Source organism: Hordeum vulgare, chromosome 1H (assembly GCF_904849725.1).
Source record: "Hordeum vulgare subsp. vulgare chromosome 1H, MorexV3_pseudomolecules_assembly, whole genome shotgun sequence".
NCBI lineage: Eukaryota > Viridiplantae > Streptophyta > Magnoliopsida > Poales > Poaceae > Hordeum > Hordeum vulgare.
Genome location: NC_058518.1, coordinates 413,446,537 through 413,471,148, shown reverse-complemented (window position 1 = coordinate 413,471,148; position 24,612 = coordinate 413,446,537). Strand labels below are relative to the sequence as shown.

The 24,612-nt window shown below is 43.4% G+C and overlaps 1 protein-coding gene across 1 annotated transcript; it reads right to left on the bottom strand.

The window, feature by feature from the left end:
• Positions 1-16,444: 16,444 nt before the first annotated feature.
• LOC123441336 lies at positions 16,445-20,510 on the bottom strand. Its single transcript, XM_045117819.1, has 2 exons — positions 20,352-20,510; positions 16,445-18,587 (listed from the first exon to the last, which is right to left on the bottom strand). Exon 2 carries the CDS (start codon positions 18,553-18,555, stop codon positions 16,675-16,677), a length of 1,881 nt encoding a protein of 626 aa, XP_044973754.1. The 5' UTR covers positions 18,556-18,587; positions 20,352-20,510; the 3' UTR covers positions 16,445-16,674.
• Between the last annotated feature and the right edge of the window lie 4,102 nt (positions 20,511-24,612).

Sequence of the window (24,612 nt, the reverse complement as noted above, 5' to 3'; positions counted from 1 at the left end):
TGTGGTTTGATTGCTCCCAAGTTGCTAGAAATAGTGCTGACTGGGAGCAGGTGAAATATTTCTAAGTCTGGAATCTGTTATATTTTGTTGATGTCTTGTCTTGCTTCTATCTTGTGATTTGTAGCTCTTTTGAGGTTGGTCCAATGGAGTTAGTTGTACCCCTTGTGTTTCTCTAGCATGATGTGAATTTTCATGCCATTTGGAGTCATGTAGCTTATGGTTTTTCTGCTTTCAATATTGCTTCAGATCAAAAACTGCACTTTTATAAGGTGTAATTTTCACTAAGTCTGAAATAGTGTGTGAGATGCCTTTTTGTGTCTTATTTCCCTAGTGATCCATGATGCCATGCTAGTTGTTGTTAGTTGGTTGTAGTAGTGATTCTTGCCCTATTTCGTGTCATGGCTTGCTTGAGTTTATCGGAGTTGTGTAGCTCGTAGTTGTGGGGCGTAGAAAATGCTATGTGGCTGATTTTGGCAGATTGTAGTGTTTTCTTGTTTTGCTCGTAGATGTTGAACCGTAGCTCCGATTTGATCGTGTCCTACATGAAACTTGCTTAGAATCTCGTGTAGTTTCATTTTCTCTTGCTGGTTGTATGTTTTGAAGTGCTCGTGACCGCCGTTGCACACATATTGCATTCATGCCATCATATCTTGCGGTGCTTGTATCTTTTGATCCGTAGCTCCGTTGGAGATGTTCTTTATGTCTAGATTGCTTGCCATGACGCGTAGAATCACATGAACCTATTTGTTTTGCTGTTTAACAACTAATTAAATGCATTAGTTGAGATCTGGACAGAATTGTAAATTAACATGTGAGGTCGTCTCGGAGGTGCTATATGTCATTTCCGACCTCATTTAAAATGCCTAGATATGTAGTTTAATTACGCTTCACCTCTTGCCATGTTAACCCACACTTAATATTGCCGTGTACCTAATTGGGATAGAACTAAATAATTAAACGTGGAGTTTCGTCAATATGCAACTCGTGGCATATTAAACTTCACTTAACGTGTAGTGTTTGATTGTTTGAATTGTCATGCCGTGACTTGCATATATTCAGCTGTTCATGCATCATATGTGTTGTGCATCGTGTGGTGAATGTCGTGTGTTGATTCTTGTTTTCGGTTTCCTCCGACTCGATAGAGTTCCGCAAGCGTGTCGGATTGTGAGGACCCGTTTGACTACGTCGGTTCGTCTGCTTCACGGAGGCGTTCTTCTTCCAAGCGGGATCTCAGGCAAGATGACCATTTCCCCGGATACCATTACTATCATTGCCATGCTAGTTTTATCGCTTCTATCGATTATGTCTCGTTGCCTACCACATGTTAAATATCAGCCTCTCAACAATGCCATGAATACCTTCAACCTGTTCGACCTAGCAAACCACTGATTGGCTATGTTACTGCTTGCTTAACCATGTGTTAGCGTTGCTAGTTGCAGGTGCAGTTGCTTCCATGTGAAAACATGGGTTCCTTGTCATATCACCATATTAATGCTATTTAATTTAATGCACCTATATACTTGGTAAAAGGTGGAAGGCTCGGCCTTTCTAGCCTGGTGTTTTGTTCCACCTTTGCCCCCTTAGTTTCCGGCTACCGGTGTTATGTTCCATAATTGAGCGCTCCTAACACGATCGGGGTTGTTATGGGGACCCCCTTGGTAATTCGTTTTAGATTAAAGCTGGTCTGGCAAGGCCCAACATTGGTACTACATTTGCCTAATCACCTAATAAAATTGCATAGGGACTTTCCGGACCCCGAGGATAATTTAATCAACCCCCGGGCCAGTGCTCCTCATGAGTGTTGGTCCAAAACAGAGCAGCTTATTAACACTACCCAGGGCAACTCGGCGTTTGGCGTGGTAACCATCGCTCATCCGTCGTGTCCTGAGAACGAAGTACGCGACTCCTATCGGGATCGTCGACACGTCGGGCGGCCTTGCTGGATTAGTTTTACCTTTGACGAGATATCTTGTGCATCGGGATTCCGGTGATGCTTTGGGTAATCTCAGAGTTGAGGTTTTCCACTAGGGAATCCGACGAGATCGCGAGCTTCGTGATTGAGGATTTCTATGCGGCTTGTGGTAATTTTTTATGGACTAGTTGGAGCACCCGTGCAGGGTTAAATCTTTTCAGAAAGCCGTGCCCGCAGTTATGTGGCAACGTGGAAACTTTGTTTAACACTGGTTCTAGATAACTTGAAGTTAACTTAATTAAAATATGCCAACTGTGTGCGTAACCGTGACTGTCTCTTTCGTGAGTTCTTACTTCGATCGAGGACACGGTGGGGTTATGTCTGACGTAGGTAGGTGTTCAGGATCATTCATTTGATCATCAGTAGTTCACGTCCATTGTGCGTAGATCTTCCCTCTCTTTATTCTTGTACTCGTAAGTTTAGCCACCAAATATAAGCTTAGCCGCTGCTGCAACCTCCACACTTAACCTTACCTCACCCATTAAGCTTTGCTAGTCTTGATACCTTTGGAAATGAGATTGCTGAGTCCCCTATGGCTCACAGATTACTACAACACCAGTTGCAGGTACAGGTAAAGGTTATTTGACGCGAGGGCGTTGATTGTTCATTTGGAGTTGCTTCTTCTTCTTCATCATCATCGATCCAGGATGGGTTCCAGGCCGGCAGCCTGGGATAGCAAGGATGGACGTCGTTCTTATTTTTCTCGTTTGTTTTCGTCCGTAGTCGGACCCTGCTCTTACTCATGATGTTTATGTAATGTACTGTTGTGACTCTGATGTAGCTTGTGGCGAGTGTAAGCCAACTCTCTTGTATAACTCTTCTTTTCAGTACATGTACTTGTAACGATATCCATTCTTGCGACACGACGAGATGCGCTTCTATCCCTGGCGAGGCCTTCATGCCAAATCGAGGATAGGGTCACATCTTGGGCATGACACGCACGCTCGAACTTCTGCAACTCGGGGGACCGGATACTTGGTGACTCTGAAGAACCTCCTCATCTTTTCCCTTTTCTATCTTTGAAAATTTCTGAAATTTTAATGACTCTAAGGAAAAGTGAATAAGGCTCAACGAAACTCATAGAAACTACTCCGAAAAATGCCTAGTGGCCATATTACGCATCAAAACTACTTGGGACTAGCTAAAATTAGCATGCAAAGCTCAAGAGCAGGGTCACCAAGGCAGCAAAAATACGCGAAGTATAAGGCACTAGAGCAAAAACTAATTGGACCAATGGAGGAGTCACTTACCAAGGAGATATTTCCCCTAAATAGTTTGGTGAATGGTGCTTTGCACAAGGAGATCGAAAATCCCAGCAAGAAGAGCAAGAACACGGGTTTGAGCTGCGAAACGATTTTTTCTGGAGGTAGGGGAAGCAGATGGGAGCTAGAATGACTGAAGGGGGTGCACGTGGGCCCCACAAGCCTGGTAGGCACGGCCAGGGGGGTGCCCACACCTCCAGGGCTTGTGGCCCACTGGTGCAGCCCCCTGACTAGCTCTTCGTCTCAGTATTTTCAAAAATTCCAGAAAAAATCATACTTCTTTTTCAGGACATTCTGAGAACTTTTATTTTCAGGGTACTTTTCTACGGGACGCTAAAAGCAAAAAACAGGGAAAACTAAACTAAATCTATCATATTTATTCTAAGCAACCGAATGTGAAAGCTTGGAACACAGGTTTGTGGCTCCTCAATTCATCCATCTCATGGTCATCGAAAGAAATCCGTCAATTAGGTTGATCAAGTCTCCTTGACAAACTTTTTCGAATCGCAAAAGAAGACGGAGAATTTTCGAATAGTCACTAGTCAATGGGGATGTGGATGTCCCCAACAAGCAAATCATACTTCATCTTGACAGTAGCTATAGGGCATTCAATGGTCCCAATAAGAATCGATGAAGTCTTTTCGAAGCATTAACGCAATGTACTCGATATTGTTTCTTCGGAAAGTGCACCGTATGCTCATTACCTTTGTTGCAATCTATAACATCCCCTGCAGTGTTTAAAAAGGGTCTTCCAAGGATGAACGCCATGGCATCGTCCTCGGGAATATCCGGGATAACAAAGTCTGTCAAGATAGTAACGTTAGCAACCATAACAGGCACATCCTCGCAAGTGCCGATAGGGAAAGCAATTGATTTGTCGGCCATTTGCAGAGAGATTTCAGTGGGTGTCAACTTATCCAGTTCAAGCCTACGATAAACAGAGAGAGGCATAACACTAACACCGGCTCCAAGGTCGCATAAAGCAGTTCTAACGTAGTTGCCTTTAATGGAGCAAGGTATAGTGGGCACTCCGGGATCACCTAGTTTCTTAGGAGTTTCACCCTTGAAGGTATAATTAGCGAGCATGGTGGAAATCTCAACCTCAGGTATCCTCCTCTTATTAGTCACAATATCCTTCATGTACTTAGCATACGGAGACATTTTGAGCATATATGTCAAACGCATTTGCAGAAAGACAGGTCCAATCATTTCAACAAATCGCTCAAAATCCTCATCATCCTTTTTCTTGGATGGTTTGGGAGGAAAGGGCATGGGTTTCTGGACCCATGGTTCCCTTTCTTTACCATGCTTCCTAGCAGCGAAGTTGTTCTTATCGTATCTTCTATTCTTAGGTTGTGGGTTATCAAGATCAACAGGTTCAATCTCCACATCCTTATCATTGCTAGGTTGAGCATCATCATGAACATCACTATTGATATTATCATTAGGCTCATGTTCATCACCAGATTGTGTTTCAGCATCAGAGACAGAGACATCGTTTGGATTCTCAGGTGTAACAGCATCAGGGTTGCTAGCGTGCAAGTTCCTATCATATTTCTTCTTCTTTCTATGATGACTAGGTGCATTAGTACTAACTACTTGAGAATCTTGTTCAATTCTCTTAGGATGACCCTCAGGATACAAAGGTTCCTGGGTCATTCTACTGCCTCTAGTGACGACTCTGACAGAATTGTCATTCAACTCATTGAGCAAGTCATTTTGAGCCTTAAGTACTTGTTCTACTTGAGTAGTAACCATAGAGGCATGTTTACTCAAAAGCTTAAGATCATTGACGTTTCTGTCCACACAAGCACTTAAATGACTAAGCATACGAGCATTATTTTCCAATTCTCTGCTAACATAATCACTGAAACTTTGTTGTTTGGCAACGAAGTTATCAAATTCATCCAGGCATAAGCTAGCAGGTTTATCAAAAGGAATATCACTCTCATTGAATCTACACAGAGAATTTACTTCTACTACCTGTATCGGGTTATCAAGACCATGGATCTCTTCGATAGGTGGTAGATTTTTGACATCTTCAGATTTAATGCCTTTCTCTTTCATAGATTTCTTAGCTTCTTGCATATCTTCGGGACTGAGCAATAGGATACCTCTTTTCTACGGAGTTGGCTTAGGAGGTGGTTCGGGAATAGTCCAAGCATTCTCATTGCACAAGATGTTATTCAATAGAATCTCAGCTTGTTCTACGGTTCGTTCCCTAAAAACACAACCGGCACAACTATCTAGGTGGTCTCTAGAAGCATCGGTAAGTCCATTATAGAAGATATCAAGTATTTCATTCTTGTCAAGAGGGTGATCAGGCAAAGCATTGAGTAGCTGGACGAGCCTCCCCCAAGCTTGTGGGAGACTCTCTTCTTCAACTTGCGTAAAGTTGTATATTTCCTGCAAGGCAGCTTGCTTCTTATGGGCAGGGAAATATTTCTTAGAGAAGTAGTAGATCATATCCTGGGGGCTACGCACACAACCAGGAGCAAGAGAAGTGAACCAAGTCTTAGCATCATCCTTTAGCGAGAAAGGAAACAGCTTGAGGATATAGTAGTGGCGGATCTTTTCCTCACTAGTGAATAGGGTGGCTATATCGTGCAGTTTGGTAAGATGGGATACAACCGTTTCAGACTCATAACCGTGAAAAGGATCAGATTCGACCAGAGTGATTAACTCAGGGTCGACAAAGAATTCATAATCCTTATCGGTCACAAAGATAGGCGAAGTAGCAAACTTCGGGTCGTATTTCATCCTAGCATTCAGAGATTTTTCTTTCCACTTGCGCAGTAAATTCTCAACATCATAGCTATCCTTACACGCAAGAAAATCCTCAGCTATCTCTCCCTCCATAACATAACACTCAGGCATATCAGGCAATTCATATCTAGGAGAGCTAGTTCTAACAGGCAAAATAGCAGGTTCTACTTCAATAGTATCAGCAGTTTCAGAAGTATCATCACACCTAGCAGCAACTCTAGCAATTTGTGCATCAAGGAATGCACCAAGTGGCAAAGCAGTATCAAGGATAGCATCATCACAAGCATCATGGACAGCAGAAGTAGCATCATTAAGCACTGGCGACACATCAAAATTTCTAGCAGGAGGTGGTGTCGCAAACTTACTCATAACTGAAGGTGAATCTAGTGCAGAGCTAGATGGCAGTTCCTTACCTGTCCTCGTAGTTGAGGGAAAGACTTTAGTTTTTGGATCTTTTGGGTTCCTCATAGTGACCAGCAGACGTAAATCCCAAGTGACTCAGAGAATATAGCTATGCTTCCCCGGCAACGGCGCCAGAAAATAGTCTTGATAACCCACAAGTATAGGGGATCGCAACAGTTTTCGAGGGTAGAGTATTCAACCCAAATTTATTGATTCGACACAAGGGGAAGCCAAAGAATAGTCTCAAGTATTAGCAGTTGAGTTGTCAATTCAACCACACCTGAAAGATTTAGTATCTGCAGCAAAGTATCAGTAGCAAAGTAGTGTGATAGCAACAGTAGCAACAGTAACCAGTAACAGCAAAGTGATAGCAGTAGTGACAAAGTAACAGTAGCAACAGTGATAGCAGTAGCGACAGAGTAACAGTAGCAGCAGTGACAGTAGTAGCGGCAAAGTAACGTAGCAAGGACCAGTAGGAAAAACTCGTAGGCATTGGATCGGTGATGGATGATTATGCCAGATGTTATTCATCATGCAACAGTTATAACATGGAGAGATATGTAACTAGCTCCAATTCATCAATATAATGTAGGCATGTATTCCGTATGTAGTCATACGTGCTTAGGGAAAATAACTTGCATGACATCTATTGTCCATCCCTCCCGTGGCAGCGGGGTCTTAATGGAAACTATGGGATATTAAGGTTCTCCTTTTAATAAAGAACCGGACCAACGCATTAACACTTAGTGAATACATGAACTCCTCATACCATGGTCATCTCCGGGAGTGGTTCCGGCTATTGTCACTCCGGGGTTGTCGGGTCATAACACATAGTAGGTGACTACAACTTGCATGATAGGATCAAGAACACACATATATTGGCGACAACATAATAGGTTCAGATCTGAAATCATGGCACTCGGGCCCTAGTGACAAGCATTAAGCATGGCAAAGTAGTAGCAACATCAATCTCAGAACATAGTGGATACTAGGGAGCAATCCCCGTCAAAACTAACTCGATTACATGATAGATCTCATCCAACCCATCACCGTCCAGCAAGCCTATGATGAGATTACTCATGAACGGTGAAGAGCATCATGGAATTGGCGATGAAGGAAGGTTGGTGATGACGATGGCGACGATCTCCCCTCTCCCGAGCCCAGAACAGACTCCAGATCTGCCCTCCAAATGAAGAACAGGAGGTGGCAGCGCCTCCGTATCGTAAAACGCGATGAACTCTTCTCCCTGATTTTTTCGGACGAAAGAGGCTAAATAGAGCTGAGATTGGAGGCGGTGGAGCAACGTGGGCCCCACAAGCTTGTCAGGCGCGGCCAGGGGGGCCGCGCCTGGTGGGCTTGTGGGCTCCACGCTCCACTTCCTTCGTTGATTCTTGCGCCAGTATTTTTTATATATTCCACAAAAAATCCCCGTAAATTTCCAGGTCATTCCGAAAACTTTTATTTCTGCGCAAAAACAACACCATGGCAATTCTGCTGAAAACAACGTTAGTCCGGGTTAGTTCCATTCAAATCATGCAAATTAGAGTCCAAAACAAGGGCAAAAGAGTTTGGAAAAGTAGATACGATGGAGACGTATCGAGCTTTCATACACTTATAGCTCTAGTGAATATGTTGCATGGCAATCCGTACTCCTCGCATTGATATCTATTGATTGGCATCTCTATAGCCCATTGATACGTTGGGTTGATACGAGACTTTCTTCTCCACTTTCAACCCTTTGAAACCTACCACATATTCCACCTTTATGCTATATCCATGGTTCAAGCTCATATATTGCATGAGTAATAAAAAGTTGAAGCACGTTAAAGAGTATGATCCAATTGCATGACTTGACAACATGGTGTTTAACAATTGTATTTACTTGATGAAGACGGAGCCATGTTATGCTTATATGATAAAATAAATAGGGGGTGAACATTCTTTAAGGATCGTATATGTCGAAACTTGACGATTATGTTGCTTATGTTTATGAATATTAGTACGTTGATGTTTGTTAATTCATCATTTCTCAATGATCAAACCTGCAATAGATTACATGTTGGGTAGCATGTCACGGCAAAAAAATCTATTTTTTAACATTTACCCGCTCGAGGACGACTATGAATTAAGCTTGGGGATGTTGGTAAGTCTCCAACCTATCTATATTTTTATTATTCCATGTTATAATATTATCATTCTAGGATGCTTTTAGGATGTTTATATACCAATTAAAATTATTCTTGACCACTAACCTATTAACCCAGTGTCCGGTGTGAGTTGTTGTTTTCAACATGTTGGCATTTAAGGTTTATAGTACCAAACGGAGTCCAATTGACATGAAACTTGTTTATGATTTTTTAATGGACCAAAAGAAGACCTCGAAGCTTCGGGAGGAGACCAGATGCTGCACGAGGGAGGAAGCACACAACAGGGCGCGCCCAAGAGGTGGTCGCGTCCTGATGTGTGTTGCCCCCCTTGTGTGGCCCCCGACGTCCCTCTCTTGTCTATAAATTGCAAAATATCCCAAAACCCTACGAGAGCTACCAGAAACACTATTCCCACTGCCGCAAGTCTGTGTTTCGTCGTGTGCCCATCTGGAGCCATGTTCTGGTGCCTTGTCAAAGGGGGGATCGACCACGGAGGACCTTTACATCAAACTTGCTGCTCCCATGGTGATGTGTGAGTAGCTTGCCACAAACCTACGTGTGTGTAGTTAGTACCTAGATGGCTATCTCTTTCTCTCTCTTGATCTTCAATACAATGATCATCGCATCTTTTCTTTGATATATCCCATCTAAGTCGTTGGTGTGGTGTGTTTGTTGGGATCCAATGAATTGTGGGTTTATGTTCAGATTATTCATGATAAAGATTTGAGTCTTCTCTAAATACTATTATAATTATTATTTGCATGATTATTATAGCTTCGTAAATCTCTTCAATCTATTGAAATAGTTTGGCCAACTAGATGTGTATTTCTTCAATGAGAGGGGTGCGTCGTAGTGGGTTCAATCTGGCGTAGTTCTATATCCCAGTGACATAAAGGGACAAGAATACGTCTTTGTATTGTTTCCACTAAGGATAAAATGATGGGGTTAATTCATATTGATTGAGTTCTCTTTGTCTACATAATGTCATTGTTCTCCAAGCATTACTCTGTTTTACTTAATACTCTAGATGCATGCTGGATAGCGATCGATGGATGGAGTCGGCCTATTTAGTCATGGACATGATGCCTATATATACATGATAATTGTCGTTAATATCACATAATTGTGCGCTTTTCTATTAATTGTCCAACAGTAATTTGTTTACCCACTGTATGCCTACTACATGGGAGATGCCATTAGGGAAAACTATGGACCGAGGGTCTATTCACTTATAAATTTACAAATGCTATGATTACCTTGTTGCCTTTATTTAATTTTTATTTACTTTGCATTTATCAACTATTATCTACACTTTACTTGCATGCAAATAACAAGTACATGGGAATTTACAACCCTCTTGCATGCGTTGGGTGCAAGTATTTGCTTCTTTGTGTTCAGTCGGTGAAGACGGGGCTGGTTGTTTCTCCTATTGGTTCGATAAGCATTGGTTATCTACTAAGAAAAATACTTATCTATACTATGCTGCATCACCCGTTCATATTCACGGAAAACCCAACGAGATCACAAGTATCATATGCATAAACTCTTGGGGCGCAGTGTACTTTTTATTATTATTTTAGCAATGCACCATGCTGATATAGGATAATACTTGGTTTATTTATGTAATGCTCTATGCACTTCACTTATATATTTTGAGTATGGCTTTATAAAATGCTCCATGTGCTTCACTCATATCATTTGAAGTTTGGATGCTCGCTTATCCACATTGGGAACACTGTCATTTGTAGAATGCTCTTTTGCTTCACTTATATTTATTAGAGAGTATTCAGGCCTTTTTTTAAATAATTAAACTCTCATGATTCACTTATACATATTTAGAGAGTTAACGGAAATATGTCATTCACATGGTTAGTCATAAAATCCTACATAAAACTTCTTGATCACTGAATATGATATGTTTGATTCCTTACAATAGTTTTGTGATATTAACATAGTAATATGTGGGTGCACTAGTGGATGATCAAGGTTTAGTAGGAATATTGGTGTTAAGGTTTGTGATCTCCAATTTATTAATGTGTCCGCTATGGCATGACCGGGATGTTGGAGTACTTTTATTCCTCGTTGAAATCCTTGTGTTGTTTGAGTCGGGGGCGCGCAATGGTTAACTCCTCCCAACCTCCTCCCTAAGGGTGCACTGGTAGTACTTTGCTTCTAGGGAACTAATAAAACTTTCACAATAAGTATATGAGTTCTTTACAACTAATTTGAATCCATGGATTATATGCACTCTCACCCTTCGGCATATTGCGAGCCTCTTCGGTATCGTGTGCAAACTTCGTCGGTGCATCCAAAATCCATGATATGATACGCTCTGTCACACATAAACCTCCTTATATCTTCCTCAAAAAAACCACCATACCTACCTATTATGGCATTTCCATAGTCATTCCGAGATATATTTCCATGCAACTTCCATCATCGTCATATACATGACTTGAGCCTTCATTATCATATTGCTTTGCATGATCGTAAGATAGTTAGCATGATATTTCCATGGCTTGTCCGTTTTTTATATCCTTGCTATGCTAAATCATTGTACATCCTAATACACTACAAAGGCATTCATATAGAGTCGTCTTATATAGTTCTTATCGAGTTGTAAGTAAATAAAAGTGTGGTGATCATCATTATTAAAGCATAGTCTCAGTGTGGAAAGGATTATGGAGACTATAATTTCCCCACAAGTCGGGGTGAGACTCCACACGAAAAATAAAATAAAATGGGGGAGGCCAAATGAGCCCACCATGAAAAATAAAGAGAAAAATAGGGGAGGCCAAATGAGCCCAGCATAAAAAAATAAAACAAACAAAAAATAAAAAATAAAAAATGAGAGAAAAAGAGAGAAGGGGCAATGTTACTATCTTTTTACCACACTTGTGCTTCAAAGTAGCACCATGTTATTTATATACACAGTTTCCTGAGTTGTCACTTTCATATACTAGTGAAAAAATTCATTGTAGAACTTGGCTTGTATATTTTGATGATGGGATTCCTCAAACTCCCGAGGTATTCATGAGCAAGTAAGTTGGATGCACACCCACTTAGTTTCATTTGAGTTTTCATACACTTATAGCTCTTAGTGCACCTGTGTCATGGCCATCCCTACTCCTTGCATTGATATCGATTTATGGGCATCTTCATAGCCCGTTAGGCCGCCTACAAGGAGTTCGACGAGGTGGTGGGAGAGGTGTGGGGCAAGAGCGGCGACAATGAGGACATCGCCTGCTCCCCAAGGCCTCGCCCCGTTGCCACGACCACGAAGTCGACACGTCCACGGGCGTCGCCTGCATCGAAGAAGAGTAGTGCATGCTAGGTTGTTGTCTCTTGGGTCCCAAGAAGGCCACCGCACTTCCCCTCCTCCTGAAGGCAATTTTGGCGGGCTGATAATTGTCGGGCGGTTAGCTGTTCAAACTGCAATGGTAAAGGTTGCGGAGGTAGAGCTTCACAGCATCGGGACGGAGGTTGCGGAGGCAGAGCTTTAGAGCGTCAAGGCGGAACTAGAGAATACGAAGGCAAGTGTCGAAGCTTCAATTCTCAGGGTTCATGGCCGGACATGGGGAACGGACGTATACGATTATTTATATTAAGAAATTATACCTCCAAAGGTCCATAGTAGTAGCTACATGGTTCTCTCTCTCTCTCTCACTCTCTCTCTCTCTTTCATGAATTCTCAATACCGTGTTTTCATTTTTGATCAAGATATTTTCAATGTAATCGGTGGTGTGTTAGTTGGGAAATGATGAATTATCACTTTATCATCAAATTGGTCATTAAGTTCAATTGAATCTACTTTGGTTTTGTTGCTGCATAATTAAATAGCTTTCTACTTTTCTTCGGTCTATCTGTCTTCTTTGATCAAGTTTGATTGATTTTTGTTTGGTCGGGAAGGTGTTTTGTAGTGGGTTCAATCTTTCGGTTCTCTAACCCAATGACAAAAAGTGTCAGGACATGTATTGTATTGTTGCTACTAAACATAACAGGACAATTTTTTCATATTGGTTAATTTCTTCGTGTTTACATTATGTCATCTTTTTTATTGTGATATTCTATTTCTTGCAAACTTAATACCTCGAGATGTATGTTGGATAGCGGTTTTACGGTGGAGTGTTTGTAGCAGATGCAGTAAGTTTAACATCCTACTTATTATGAACGTAATGTTTATATCAAATTATGCGAGGAATGATCATAGTCATAAATGTTGCAACAATTCAATTGCGTGATTGTAATATTTTTACCATGTCATTCGCGTTGACACTAGTGAACCTATGGCCCCGAGGTTATTTGCATCTGTCATTTGCCTTTCTATTTTACCACTACAATCCATCTCTATTTGTTTTAATCTTATAACTAGCAACACAAGGGCTTGACAACCCCCTGGTTGCAAGTTTTTTTATCTTGTTTATGTGCAGGTGTTTCTTATATTGTTAGCCGAAGAAAATCTACTAGTTCGATAAACCTTGTTTCTTAGCCGAAGGAAATCTTTAATGCTATCCTGCATCATCCTTCCTCTTTGGACCCAACGATTCATGCGGGAGTAGCAAAAATCAAATTAGTATGTCACACTATCAAAGGCATTAATTGTGGTTCAATGACGGGGTTGCCGGACATGATGTACACACGCGGAACAAGGAGAGACAAGGTCACCTAAACCTCTATACATGATATGTTGGTGGGCTAATTGAACATGCATTTCATCTATGATAGTTAGATCCTAATTAAATGAATTGGTGGGATAATTAAATTGAATCCATAAAATATGTGTGCGCATAATCAAAGAAAAAGAAGAAGAATGTACTTTAAAAAATCGGGAACAATGTACACGTTGGATGATGCTACTCCATCTATGATGGTCTACTCGAATTGTGAGGGTCTGTATGGATACATATGGTGTTTAGCCCATAATTAATCGGGTTGAGGTCTTGTGTGGATCAATTAAATCCCCTTGACAATTGATTAATTGTTACATAATTAACGTAAAACCAATATGAATTTCTTATGGGCCCTTGTGTAGTGCTAGTGGGTGTTTTGGTGGATTAAGAAATTGGAGGTTTCTTTATAACGAAACATACGATGGTGTGCTTGCACATATAATTTTTAGTGTTGCCCATCATAAAAAATTTATTGAAACGCACGGACATATGTACTAGTAATTCTAAACAAATTACGGTCTATAAAAAGATATTTGAAAGTTAAACTCCTAAATAAATTTAAACTCTCAGAAATTTTGCGTAGATTAAGTTTTTTCTTCGAGATCTTGCTTACATTAGATGTCTAACCATAGCTCATTCCCTTTGTGTTTTACCTTTGTGGTCATGTAGACATCAAACCTTATCATTCTTCTTTCTAATTAATTAAATGAGGTAAATATTTTGCTTTTGTTTAAAAAAATATAAAGTATATGGTTTGAAGCCACGGACGCGTGGTTTTTTCGATCGAGAGGCAACATCCCTCTTGAGGGAAAGGCATTTGTAGTGACTTTGTCAATACTTAACCTCCACAATTCCATTCTTTGGCATGTTGTGTTGATGTGTGTGCTTATCACGATGGTTATGTGCATCGATCAGTTTAGAAGCCGAGGGTTTCAACCCTCTTTTCTATTAGAATTAATGGGCTTGACACATCTACAAATTTTGAAACCTCAAATGAACCCATGAGTAAAATGGCAAGAGGTGATGTGGTGGTGCTAAAGTTTAGTTTCATACCGTTAGTTGAAAAAGGGTTTGACCTCTTTATATAATGAGTTCTTTCCACCACTCTAAGTGAGTGTTGAGAAGTGAAAGGAGAAGACCACACGCGCGCTCGCTCGCCTCGTCTGGCCGGGCCGGGCGGCGCGTATGTGTCCTTCTATATATACTGCTTACTGTGGTCGGGCAAAGACACACCGATAACACCTAGGGTTTTGCCTCGTCTCACAACTTGCGCCGCCATTGTGGCCTACCTCATCTCGAACGCCGTCGTGCATTGGCGTGCGAGAGAGCAAGTCTCCGGAACCGTTCGTCTTTGCGATCCTGCACTGAAAGAGGACGAATTATGTTTTTGGAAAGCGCTCTGCGCAACTGCTCAAATTCGTCATCACGGATCGTCTACCGTTCAAGTCGGGTGGTGTTACTCATCGTCGTCTCCATCATCATCAACAACAGATCGTCGACAACATCGTCATCAGTATTGTCGCTCCTGGAGCAGCTAACGAACAATACGTTATTCATAATCTGTTAATGTTTCTCTTTATAGTTGCTACTTCGTGTGCGGTGATGATTTACATGTTCTGTTGCTTTTTTAGATTGCTAGAGTATTGCATGCTATTATCTGTTCTAGTCACGAATTATTTATTATAATTAATTATGAACTTATCCAATCTTTCAACATTTTCTCGAAAGAAGCAAAACGAAAAGTCTTAAGAGAATCAAACACGCGTTTAACCACCATGGCCTGGCCTCTCTCATGGACGTAAAAGACAAAGAGGAACCATTGACAGGACGCCTCCTTTGCGAATCAAAGATCCTTGGATCCCAAGAAGCCTCACGCGTCGGTCGCTGGATTCTCTTCTCTGAAGTTGGATCCCCTACTCGTAGCCTCACATATATTCCAGCGGAGGCGTGGAGCATCCCTGCCCGAATGAGGGCGAACATACTCCCCAGCTCCTGATCTTTCATTTTCCTCTTATGTGTACAGTTTATGTTCGCGCCTACGCCCAGCTAGGTTTCGCTCGACCTATCACCTCACCTCGTCATAAAGCAAAAATAGACCGAGAATCGTGTAACTCGTGTGCTAGAGAATTCCTGGGCGAAATTCCTCTTTCGTGCCAGAAACGAACGAGCGAATGGTCGTCTGTAATATTCCAAGGAGATCATCGGTGGTGTGTGTGCTATTCCTGAACGCGCCAGTCAAGATGGAATAAAGCTGCACAGTGCTTTCGGGCTTCCGACACTGCGGCGTCGGAATGCTGGCAGTTGGAGTCCAGGTACCAGGTACGAATCGATGCGCGTCCAAGCTGAGATGCGAGGAGACGTGCGCGCCTCCCACGAGCTACAGCGCCGCGCCTGTGCGTGCCTGTCATGCCGACACCCCGGGGTGCAGGTGTCAGACGTGAACGAATATAGTATCCCTCCGTTTCAAAATAACTGTCTTAAGTTTAATACAAATTTATACTAAAACTAGTATAAAGTTGAGACAGTTATTTTGGAACGGAGGAAGTAGTAATCACGACGGGCGGCCGCTGCCCATGGCTAGCTCGTAGGCGGCGGCAATGGGCGATGGATCTAGGAGTATCTACCAAGCCGGCGAGTCGTCTTATCGAGCTGACAGGAGAAGGAAAATGGGAAGCAGACGTCTTTAGACTTCGGCTGCTGCACAAGCTTTGGCAGAAGCATTTCGAGACGGAATGTTCGCCTCTAAGTCTCGAGCGATCCCGGGTCAAGGAACTTTTAGCTAGGGAAGAGCGCCGCACTTTCCGATCAACCGTAGCTAGGTAGCCCCTTTGGCACCACAGCAAGTTCGGCCGAGCGGGTCAATCAGCGATTGTTCTAGACTAGTATCACATCACGCAGATGCTATATTAGGTAATCTGGCAGCTTTATCTCCAGCAATTCAAAAAATATAGTCCCTCCGTTTCTAAATATAAGTCCTTTTAAAAATTCCACTAGTGGACTATATACAGATGTATATAGACATACTTTAATATATAGATTTACTCATTTTGCTCCGTATGTAGACCACTGGTGAAATCTCTTAAGAGACTTATATTTAGGAACGAGTAGTATATACCTGCGCTGTGTCAATCCTTATAAACTGGCATGAAAAATAAGAGAAAAATAAGAGGAAACCTGAGGTAGGCTATATTTACAGTACTATACAAGAGAGAAGGCGTTTATCCATTTCAGCAAAGATAGCTTCAATTTCTTCTTCATTTGCATGCACATGGACTCGATAGAATGAAGACTTATCTCGGCCAACAGTCAAAAGGTACACAAACACGGTTCAATACACAAGAAGTAAAAACTCTTTTCAACCAACTCCAACGAGACAAAAAACAAGAACAGAAACAAATGACATCTTTTACTTTTTCTTATTCAATGGCTTCTTTCTTACCTACAGGGTTCTGGAACTAGGAAGATCCGCCCCTGCAGAAAGAAGGCCACTCATAAGGGCGGGGTGATGGAGCAGGATCCATTGGAAGACTACTGCTGCTCTCATGCAGCAACCCATTCATGCCTCCCGCACCAAGGTTTCCCCCAGCAGGCCTTGTGGATCTGCCACCCATGAACATGGTTGACCATGTGTCGGACAGCCATTCGCTCTTTGCTGCAGGGTTTAACAATGTTGTGTCGAGGCTCCAATCTATTGAAGTGTAGTCGCACGGTGCTGGCGCATTGCCTCTCCAATCAGCATGAGATAAAGCAGGAGAGGGCTCGGATGAGCTCCATCCTCCTCTAAATGTCCCATGTGCCGACGCCCCAGCCTGGGAAGACGATGCACCTCCAGGGCCCCATGTACCACCCCAACCATTAGCAGCCAGCTCTACAGGATTGGAGACAAAACTTTGTTGATGGTTTGCTTGCATGAACTGCTGCTGCTTGGCAGAATTAGCGTTCTCCAAACTCATATTACGTAGTCCATGCCCTAAACCACCATTCAACATCATATCCACCCCTGATGCGCCATTCATGTACCATTCCCTTGAAGATGGCTCTGATGCAAACATACTATGGCTTGTGGACGGCAGACTTTGCTTGGCAGCTGCGGATTGAGGACGCTGCATTACAACTACCGGATCTCGCAAGCTTCCGTTATGCATTGCACTTTTCATCTCATTGACTGCTGGCACATGTCGTGTTTCTGCCTTAATTTGAGGCACTGCAACAGGCACCGGAGCAGATGTCACATAAGGAACTGATGGAACCGAATTGACATTAACCCGTCTCTTCTCGGGTTGAAAAAACTGTTGACGGACCAACTCTGACTTCATTGTTGTGGCCAACGGTTGGAACCCTTTAACTGCGGGTTCTTTTGGACCACTGCCATTTACTAAAAGCTTGTAGTTTACGTCCTTCTCATCTCTCCTCATTTGCGGAGCCCCTACTGAAGAGAACCCATTTGTTTGAGGCCTTGCTGGGTTCTGTGCAAGCATGACCTGCTGTTTGTTAACCAAGCCACTTGAATCACTAGACCCTTCAGGCTTGGATGCGGTTGTTGCTGATTCTTGCTTCTGTGTCTTCAAGGCCTCCTCAGCCTTTTCCATATCACCCTCAGAAGAAACAATAGCTCTTTCTACCTCTTGCTTTGTACACTTAAATTTAGCCTCCAGGATCACAATCTTTGCGAGCTCATCAGTTATATCAATCTTCAAATTAGCTGCAGACTGTTGAGCTGCTGCAACTTGCTGCTTCGTTTCATCACTGCCATCAAAATTACATAGCCAGGCAACAGACTCCTCAAGACAGCCCTCATTATGTATAAGGGCCATCGTTGCCTGGTCTGATGAGAAACCCATTGCAACAAGCTTCTGAGCAAGTGTCTCCAACTTTCTGGACATTAGGTATCCTTTGCAACGCTCGTGCAATTCCTGGGCACGCCTCTCCTTTTGCCTTTGATGCTTCTTCTCATTCTTCTGTCTGATCTTCTCACGTTTATCAAGATCACATCCAGGAATAGAGTCCACTCGAGGCGCTGTGCCGGTTGATTTTTCCTTTGTATCTTCTGACTCGCCAGAACAGCTGCCATTATTTGAGGCGCAATCAAAATCCCCTGTACCATGCGAGCTACGAGAATGCTCGTCTATTTCATCTGTATTCCTCAATTTTTCGTTACCCTGGCTACCCAGCAAAGAGGATGATGGCTCCAAAAGATGAAATTTTCCAGAGAGATTGTTGTAAGTACTAGCACCGGTGCCATTTCCCACTGGCTTGACAGCCACCTTAGGTTGCTCTTTTGCTGCTTTAAAAGCAGCTGCCCTATCCTTTGCCTTGGATTTGGACGCAGACGGCATTTCGGAAACAAATAGCCGAAAGGTTGTTTTACCTGCAGTCAAGTTTCAACAAAAATTATCACTCCAGTCAAATATATGTAGCTTCTTTTCTACCAAAAATGATAACTATACCCATCTAAGCATTATAGTTTATAGATAGAAACTTCAGACGATTGATTAAGAAGTTGTCATCTGAATAATCACGATATGCATGGTCGACAATGAGTGGAGTATGAGATTTTCAACGGAACACAAGTATAGATATCCAAGGACCAAGAAACACGCACTACGATCCTAGCATTTGGCAGTTTGGCCCAGTATTCATTAGCGCTCCTCACCTTGACATGCTGATCAATAGCATCACAATCTGTGCTTGGATAAGCATAGCTCAATTAGCTACGTTTGGAAAGTATTCATCTGACCCAATAGAATTTATATTAAACAAAATACCAGCTATTAAGGATAAAAAGGAAGCGTTGCTCTCAAACAAAGTAGAACGATTCAAACTGTTGCAACTAAGTGCCTCTTCCTGGCAGTGGTTCTAGATAAGAGATGTTTCGTACAGTTGCATGCATGTCAAAAATCATGAAAACTAATGCAGTGCATCAAAAAACTCTTGAAATTAAACAATGAGAACCAACTTGATTGTTTCAATAACAAAAGCTAATTTTTGTTACGAAGTGCCTGGAGACAGATAAAGCTAAAAGGGGGCAAAGGCTCTCAGGGAATAATAATATATTTCATTCCAGTGACACATATTTACAGTTGCATTACTTCCTTATTATTGCTGTTTATTTTTCATTTGGCATATCCAATGCAACCTTTTCCCCGTTTTATCTACGAGAGCAAAGAAGACATAAATTTATAGTTTACACACACCGGAGCACAAAGTAGCAACAAGAGAAACTGAAGCGTTGAAATGTGTTCATCTACCCCAGTCTACAAGTTCCAAACACCAAGGCTGACCCAACCGTCCGTTACTTGCAAAAATTAATTCACTAGCGTCATATTACAGCTAACATCACAGCAATTAAGAGGCCCGGTAAGCCACTAGCGAAAGCATACTAAGTTGCCAACATGGCAAGTACTGCAGATTTACTCTGCTATATAAAGCAGCTAAAAGAGATGCGTTATGGCGCCACTTCCGGTTGACCGCAACCTTTCTTCTGGCATACAAGCTACATTAAATTGTGGCTGGTTATCATATAATGAACTAACAGAATACGACAATCGACACATAACGACAACGCTAGCGATCAGCGTATTTACGCGTCAATAAATATGGGACGGAGGAAGTGCAATACATAACAGGACAAGTAGTTTCGACGTACGAGTTGCTTGCAGCAGTAGCTTTAAAACAAGGTTTTGCATTCCCATGGTCCTACAAAACCTAATCTTCAGCCAGGAAACAAACAGGGAAATTATCCCCTCCTTCCTATAAAACGGGAACAACACAGCTGCACCATGGTTTTCCCTGATACACGACGAACGGAGGGGGAACCCCTGAAATCCAAGCACCTCCGAAATTGACAAACAATTGCCGACGCGGGGCATCACCCTAGCCCGCGGGGCAAGCGCCCCTCGGCCTCCGAAGCCACCCGGCCGTCGAATAGCGCGATCCCGTGGCGCGGGACCGCCGAGGCCGCCCGAATTCAGCGGCGGGCACGCCGCCCGGCCACGCGCCGGGCGCCGCGCTAGGGCGGGCCGCATTCCGCCGCGCCCCTAGATCAAACCGCGGGGCCGGACGCCACGCTCCGAACCGAATCGATGGAGAGAGGGATCGGGGGAGAGGGGGGGAGGGGAGCGGAGGGGCTTACCGGAGGCGGCGGCGGGAGGGGCGTAGGGTTTTGGCTGCGGCGGCGGCGGCGGCGGCGAGATCGAGAGGGGCGGGGAGGGATTTGGAGGGTGGGGCGAGTTAGGGTTTGGTTGACGCGGGTGGGGGGAGGGGCGAGGGGGGGAGACGAGGGGCGAGCGAGGGAATGACAGAGGAAGGGAAGGGAAGGGAGGGGAGGGGGTCGATCGGGTGGGGGCTTGCGGCTGGCTTGCGTCGCCTGCCTGTGCTTCTGGGTTGGGTTGGGTTGGGTTGGTTCGGCCTGGTCTCGTTTGTTTCGCCTGTGGCCGTGGCCGTGTGGGTGGGGCTGGCAAGACGCATGCGTCCGTCTCCGCCCGCGCCTGCCGCCACAGCAGCATCCACAGCCGTAGATCTCGGGTCTTCGGGTGGGGAAGAAAATTCGCCAGATGGAAAAATGGATTTGTTCAAGCCCGCTCCATATTAGACCAGCACCGGCCCAAAAGACAAACCGGCCCTCTTAAGCGCTCCATCTTGCTTGGGCTCGATGGATTAGGGAGCGGAACCTATTCAAAGAAAGAGGTCATATTGTCCGAAATCATTAGTTAAAGAGCATCTTTTTTTTAAGGAGCACCTTTTGTAAAGACCACTTTCATTATCTTTGGTTGCGTTAAGTGACCGCACTGGGAGTTTTTACTTTTTTCGTAGATTAGATTATTTAAAATATTTTATCTTTTAAATCATGCGTTTAAATTTTAAATTGTTTTTACCGTTGCATTTCTCGTATCGAGATCTTCAGACTAATCATATGTTGATAGGTTTTGATAAACTTTTTTTTATGAAAAAACCCGAACCGGAAGTACTTTTTTCGTGAGGCATGACACTGCCTCTCATAGAAGCAAATCAGTGCCTCTCATGAAAGAAAAAAATATTTTTTCTTTTTTTTTGAACAAAAGGGGTTTCCCCCTGCCCCATCTTTATTCAAAATGAAGCAACAGGGTCTTACATATCCATCAACCAGCTAGGACGAAATTAAAAGACTACCTAAAACAGATTAGGCGAACCAGGAGTGCAATTTTAGCAAGTACAGCGAAGAGGCAAGCATAGATCTTTTATTACGGACAAAAATAAACTACTAAGCCCCCCTGCTCCCTCCCAGCATCATCTTCATGCGATACGAAGCAATTCCCCACGTCTCTTGTTCAGCAGACTGATGAAGTCCCGCAGCAGAGTTGCTTGAGCATCGGTGAACAAAATCTTCCACTGATTTATATAGATGTCCAACTTTGCAAGAATGCATTTTACACTTCTCCAGGATCGGCCCTCGAAACAAAATTCATTTCTCAGCTTCTAGATGCTCCACAAGGAGGTAGCAACCATCATGTTTATCACAGCATTAGCCTTAGTATTATTCCACAGCAGTATAATATCATCAAAACTCAAAATCTCTGGTTTGCTAAGCGCTGCAGACAGGAAACCCCATAGTTGTGTAGCAACTACGCAATCAAAAAACAGATGTTGCACTGATTCTTTACAGCTACGGAATAGGCAAGTAGCATCTTCCACCAGCCTACGCTTTTCCAGATTATCCCTTGTTAACACCTTGTTATGCACACACAACCAAAGAAAAACGTGAATCTTTTGTGGGCAGATCACTTTCCACAGATTATCTCCAAAGGGAGAAACCACACCCCCAAAATTAATTTGGCTATAAAATGATTTGACTGAGTATATCCCATTTGGCTCTAACTTCCAGATCGGGAGATCAGGACCATTTGATAAAGTTTCTTGGCTTACCACCTCAACAAGGCGGTCCCAGAGAGCTAAGCCTGCCTGATCCACACATCTTCCGAATGCCAATCTCAGTATATTCCCATCCCAGACCTGGGCTACCGTACAGTCAGTTTGATTACAAAGTTCAAATAATTTCCAAAATTGGACTTTCAGGGAACAATCCCCAACCCAAACATCATGCCAGAAATTAATTGATTCTCCATTACCCAGTTTCCATTTATAAAAGACTTTTGCTCTAGCTAAAGCCCATGTGACACTCTTCCAAAAGATTAAGCCACTATTACCCCCACTCCAGAGGATGTTTGAGGAGTTTACCATATATGTGTACTTAATAATTTTCTTCCAGACCCGGTCTGACTCATCCAAATAACGCTTACCCCATGAAGCCAACAAGGCCATATTAAACTCTTTCAGATTAGGGATCCCTAAACCTCCATATTCTTTCTTCCTCGTAATCTGCCCCCACCTAGCTAGGTGATATTTATGTTGGTCATCTAAATCTCCCCAAAAGAAATGTGCCATTTGGGTATTGATAGCATTAATCGCCCATTTTGGGAATCTAATCACACACATAAGATAGGAAGGAATACTAATGATACGGGCACAAAGCAAAACAATTTTCCTCTCTAAGTTAAAAACCTACCCATCCAGCCACATAGATTCTTAATGATTCTATCTATAATTGGTTGGATGTCTTCACGTCCGAGGTTATCATAATGCAGGGGAACTCCAAGGTATTTTATAGGGAAACTACCAAGTTTACAACAAAAGATCTGTGCAAACTCCTTAGTTAGATCTTCTTCCACATTAATGGTCATAAGATCACTCTTGTGGAAGTTGATCTTCAGCCCTGAAAGATTTTCAAAACAGGACAATAGCCATTTGAAATGTTTAGCCTTCTCAATAGAGTTCTCTAGAAAGAGAATGGTATCATCAGCATATTGCAAGCTAATCACACCCCCAGGAATGATGTGAGGTAAAAGCCCCGCAATTAGTCCTTGATTAGCAGCTTTTTGAAGCATTTTAGTAAACACATCAGCAACCAAATTAAAGAGCATTGGAGAAGAAGGGTCTCCCTGTGTAAGCCCCTTACCCCCAAGAAAATGAGGCCCCGTTGTATCATTAATCTTCACACTAAAGGTGTTGTTAATTAAAATGATTTTAATCCAGGATATCCATCTATTCCCAAACCCTCTAGACCAAAGCATATCAAAAATAAATTCCCAGCTCACCCTATCATACACCTTCTCATAATCAAGTTTAAGAACTAGGCCTTGTGTCCCAGTCTTTTTAACTCCATGACTGACCTCACGAGCCATAACCACACCCTCCAAAATGTATCTCCCTTTAATAAATGTTGTTTGGTTAGTGGAGATTAATCTATGTCCAATAGGAGCCATTCTATTGGTCATAGCTTTGGAGAAAATCTTAACAACACGATTACTCGGTCTGATGGGTGCTCTTTAGGAATAAGAACAATCAAGGCAAAGTTCAGCCTGTGAATATCAAGTTCTCCACGTTCAAAATCTCTAACTAAGGCCATAAAATCCCCTTTGATCATATCCCAAAAGGATTGGTAAAACAAGAAAGATAACCCATCAGGACGAGGAGCACCATTGGCACAGCTGCCAAAAATGGCAGTTTTGATCTCCTCTCCCGCGAGAAGTCTCTCTCGAGGGTATCATTCTCCTCTTCTGTCGGGGGGATAACCCCGGGGTAGGCTCATCGAGCCTGCTCCTTCATTTCCTGCTCAAAGGGGATGACCAAGTACGATTCTCCAAGGCCCAAGTCTTCTGGCCGGCTAGGCCACGCCTGTCGGCTGGAGAACGAGGCGGCCAACTCTCTGGCCGGCCAGGCAACCCGTGCCGACTAGAGGCAAGATGGCTACCTCTTCCTGACCGTCTTGGCCAAGTCAGCGGTCTAGGAATGAGGCGGCCGTGCCCAAGCCGGCTAGCCCAGCAAGCTAGCCGCCCGGGGATCTCAAGTCACATCAGATCGTAGGTCATGACGAGACCCTACGATTAAAGGTGGCTACGCGTCAGCAAAGGTACTAGATCGGAGTGCCCGGCAGGTACGAGCGTCGGCGGCCACGCCGTTGACCTACCTCGGCTCTAATCCATCACCCAGCATAGTGTCGGACCGTCAAACTCCCACTCCATTACTGCACTCGGCGTGGGGAACAGTGGAGGCGGTCGTACTATCTGCCCATGACGAATCTCGCTGGACGACGCTTGACGTACCGCGCGTGCTCGGTGTCAACCTTACGCGAGAGCTTCATTGGCTAGCCGGCAGGTCCCACAGCCAGACGAGACCTCGCAGCCGGCGGGCCCCTCAAACGACAAGACAAGACTCTCGTGGGCCCCTGGCCAGCCGGTGAGGCTGCCAGCCGGGTCCCACTCTTGTACGCTTTATCCATATTGTAGTCTGGTGGGTTCGTCTATAAAACCCCCCGGTCACCCTCCATGCAGAGGGTCGGTCGAACAACATACCACACT

Coding starts and splice junctions, on each gene's coding strand:
- LOC123441336 (XM_045117819.1), bottom strand. CDS start 18,555: ATGCCGTCTGCGTCCAAATCCAAGGCAAAGGATAGGGCAGCTGCTTTT.